The 4,148-nt window shown below is 39.9% G+C and overlaps 1 protein-coding gene across 1 annotated transcript; it reads right to left on the reverse strand.

Annotated features, from left to right (window-relative positions):
* Window positions 1-1,798: 1,798 nt before the first annotated feature.
* On the reverse strand, window positions 1,799-3,134 carry LOC116254945 (two-component response regulator-like APRR1). Its single transcript, XM_031630615.1, has 3 exons — window positions 2,637-3,134; window positions 2,362-2,520; window positions 1,799-2,246 (listed from the first exon to the last, which is right to left on the reverse strand). The coding sequence occupies exons 1-3, from the start codon at window positions 3,126-3,128 to the stop codon at window positions 2,073-2,075; spliced, it is 825 nt and encodes a 274-aa protein (XP_031486475.1). The 5' UTR covers window positions 3,129-3,134; the 3' UTR covers window positions 1,799-2,072.
* Between the last annotated feature and the right edge of the window lie 1,014 nt (window positions 3,135-4,148).

Consider the following 4,148-nt stretch of genomic DNA (forward strand, 5'->3'; position numbering starts at 1 on the left):
CCTTTTAAAGCACAGGAGGTTGATGCTCCGGACACGAAAAATGATTTAACTTAAGGTGCATGTAGTAACGCTAAAGAAAAGTGCATTGACAGCTAAAATCAGGATTGAAATAAAAAAAGTAAAAGTTGTAGGACTTTTTTTAGATTAAGGTAAGATGATGGACCTTGAATAAAACTTTATTTTTTAATATTTTTTTTGTTCTATCAGACGCACGTCTTACTCTTATTATTTTCGACTTTAGTGAATGGCAATCAAATGATTGAACTTTATTAGGGAAGCGGAAAGGCGCTTAGGCAAGAATTAGAGAACTTAGGGTTGACATCATGGATATGCTTTTTCTTTTTTGCATGTTTACCAATGCACACTTAATTTCTTTCAAAATTTGCAATCTGCACCTCAAATGTTTGTAATTCAGACTCATGCACAATAATATTTTTATTTGGACAAGGTCATATCCCTAGTTGTTTTTCCTCTAGATGGTGTTTGGTCCCACGCTACCCAAACAGACCGGTTGCACGAAAAGAATGTCCCACGAGTTTGGGACATTAACTTTCCAGGGAACCTATCGATAAGTGCCACCTTGGGTAATTTGTCATTCCTGCCTTCAAAAATATGCATTTAGCATTTGAATGAGTTTCATACGGCCTAGACATACAGGGTGGCCCGGATAATTTATCTATGGATGTTTTTTTTGACATACAAGTAAAGAATGTCATCTACATACACCACACCATCAAACACGCACGGAAGTTACTATGGACGTTTCCTCCTTTCCGTTCCTTTCATGAGAGTGAAGAAAAAAAAGTGTGAAAAGAAAAACATGGAGAAGAACTCCCGAGCGACCGCCACCTAAGATAATTTCTCCAGCCATCAAACACCCTTAACAACAAATCAGGGATAACCTTATGCTAAACTTATAGAAAACCATGCCTCAAATATATAACTACATTCCCTCCTTCTCAGAGTGTGAAACAAGCAAATTTTTGAAGAAGGTTGAAAATGCATACTTGGAAACAGAGAACAGGTTCACACTATGTATGTAATAAGTAGGATAAGAGCATGTTATATGTTAGGCCCCTAACAACTGATCAACTGTGTGTTAGGGTCCGAAATAACAAAATATCCTTGATGGTAAACCAGAAGACTCCTTATAAAGAATGAAAATAATAAATATCCGTTTCGTGAAAGAATTGAACACGGGTTCCCTTGTTAGCCACCTAACGCGGAACCTAGCCGCTAGAAAGTATGCATATGTTCAAATACCTAAGGTCTAAACATAAATATAAAAGAGCTTAAGTGGTACTTTTACAAATAATGTTTACTTATTTTTACTTCCAACAAAAAAGTAAGATGAATTTTCTTCTTCTTTTTTTTTTCTCACTGGCAAATTACTAACTAGTTTTGTTCAAATCTAAGGATGTACATCTAGTCTAGCCAGCTCAGGCTCGACTTGCACTCGCTTGAGCAAAAGCTCGACTCGTTTATCAAATGAGTTGAACTTAAACGAGTCAAGCTCAAACTTGAGTTAAAACTCGTTTAAATTCGATTCGGTTTTTTGGCTTCCTCGTTTGTTAATCTTCATTGTTATCTTGGTAAAATTTTTACGAATTTTAACACATTTTTTGTGGTTTTTATTTTCATTTGAAGAAAGAAAAATATATGAATCAAGTGACACAAGCTTAAACCTCGAATCGACATCCCTATTCAAATATATGCTTTCGGTTGGATATTAACGACACTAAAAATTCACCTAAGAAAATTTACAGAAGTAGGGGAAGGAGACTAAACTAACTGAACTTGTATAAAAAAAAAGATTGGCAATAACTTGTGCCCAGACAGAAGCCTTTGCTTTGACAGAAGTCTGCCATGAATAAACCTTTTGGCCTTCAAGAAATTCGAAGAAGAATACGAGAGGGCCACTGCAATGTACTAGGCTAAAGTTTATTCAACTTCTTGTTGTTCCTCAAAAATATCATACAAGTTGCCAATATTGACAACAATTTCATAGGAACTAGTAAAGTTTCTGCAGAGCTAAAGATTCTACTTGGATACAGAAGACTTATATCCTGCCTCTAAGGAATTGGAATGTAGTTTGCGTCAAAGAGATGCATCCAGCTTTCTTCATCATCTTCATCTTCAATATGATTCCACTGAACCTGTGCAGAGCTCTCCCCATGTTCTTCATTCCTCGCGAATCGGCCCCTCACGCGCGGCCGGCTGTCCGCCAATGTTTTCCGGCAGGCGTACTGTTTACAGTGAAAACCACGGAAAGCAAGCAGATTCAAAATCACAAAAAATGGATCCAAGATTCGGATCTGGACCAGGGAAGTTTTACACAAGAAAACCAACAAAACTTCATACCGTGATCTTCTTATTGAAGTTCCTCTGGTTCCTTTTGCTCCTGTATCGTTGTATCCTTTCCTTCTTCTCCTCTGCATTATATCGAGCAACTTTCTGCATTCCGTTGCAGAAATGTTCATGTCCCGATGGGCTTCCTGATTCATGGCCTAAAGATAATTTCTGTATAACACCCGCAGTTATTCTCACGGGAAATCAGTATCATCCATGGATCATCAAACCAAATTAAGCAGAGGAAGAGAGAGAGAGGGATTTTATGAGATTAATGAAAGACTCACCTGTAAATCTCCAGTACTGAAGACTTTCCGCATAGTTGGTGGGCTGGATTGGGCATCGGACAATTCGGATTCCAGCACCGAATTCTGCACCGGCGACCCGAAAAACGGCCGGAAAGGAGCACCCTTGTGCTGCGGGAGCGGCGGGCTCAGTTGCTCCAGCGACTGGCTGCTCAGGCTCCTCTGGAAGAGGGAGGAGGGAAGGAACTCTGAGAACGCATTTTGGCGGAAGAGTGGCACAGGCCAGAGCGGCGAATTCTCCGGCGATTCTTGGCTTGAGAACGCCGGCAGCGCCGCAACGGCGGCGTTCATCCCGGGGCCGTGCTCTGTCCAGCTGTCTTGAAGCAAGTATGCCCCCATGGCAGGAGACCAACGCCTGCCAGCCGCCGGGGAGGGCACGGGTATGGGGTCGGAGGGGGGCTTCGGCCTGGATATCGGCATCGCCTGCCGTGACTCCGGCCAGCCGGCGTCGGCGCCGTACAGAGCGTGCGCCATCCTCGGTCGCGGGATGCGTCCCCGGCAACCCACGGCCTTCTCCAACTATATATACGAGTCCGAGATCGATGACGTGGGCGTTGACGTCATCCTACGTGGCTTTTGACCCTCTTCCTTTCTGGCTTCTCATTGGGCCACGATGTCCGCCGTCCGATGTGGCCCACATTGCTGACGTGGCTTCCTGTTTGCTTTCTCAGGGTCTTCCGACTCGGACCTGAAGTCCGGTCCGTGTCCTCAATGTTTCGGTTTGAGATTTTTAATCAGAAAAGTAATTTAAAATCACTTTAAAATATTTCTTAAAATAATGTGAAAAATATATTTTGTCTTGAACTGATATATAGGTCTTTTAATAATAAAAGCTTGATATGAACGGTATCATTGAATGGAGGCAGAAGTGACATGACAATGACAACTTTAGGAGTCAATACTTGGTAATTAAGTTTAAATAAGCAAAATTTGTTCCTTTGTTAGAACATGTCCCCTCATGTTGGTAAGTCTGTTGTTTTTTAATCGATAGATCAACATGAAATGCTTTTTCCATGATGTTACACTTATATATATAATTAAAAAGACATGAAAAACTACTCTCATTTAAGTTAATAAGATTTAGAGGCCTTTGACAATATAAACCCTAATATAATGTTCTATAGATTTGTTTTAAGGATGATGAGAGTCTTGTGTTTCATAGATGTGGGTCAAATTCATGGAACAACTTATTAATACTTTTAATAGTAAAACACCTGCTCACAAATTATTGTCTGTTTTCCCATGAAAAATAATTTGAAATAATTCAAGAACTAAAAACGATTGTTTTGTAAAATGATATTAATTTTGATATTAATTGAGCCGATAATGACAACACTGACCCCATGTGAACCAAAAGTAAGAAAGCAAATGCTTGAAGAAAGAAAACAACATTATATTTAGCTTCGTTGATGGGAGTCAAGCAAAGGAAACGAGAAAGGTGCATTTAAGTGGAAGCAACGAACAAGTGTTTGAAAAATATTATATTCACATAAT

The sequence above is a fragment of the Nymphaea colorata genome, chromosome 5 (assembly GCF_008831285.2).
Source record: "Nymphaea colorata isolate Beijing-Zhang1983 chromosome 5, ASM883128v2, whole genome shotgun sequence".
Taxonomy (NCBI): Eukaryota; Viridiplantae; Streptophyta; class Magnoliopsida; order Nymphaeales; family Nymphaeaceae; genus Nymphaea; species Nymphaea colorata.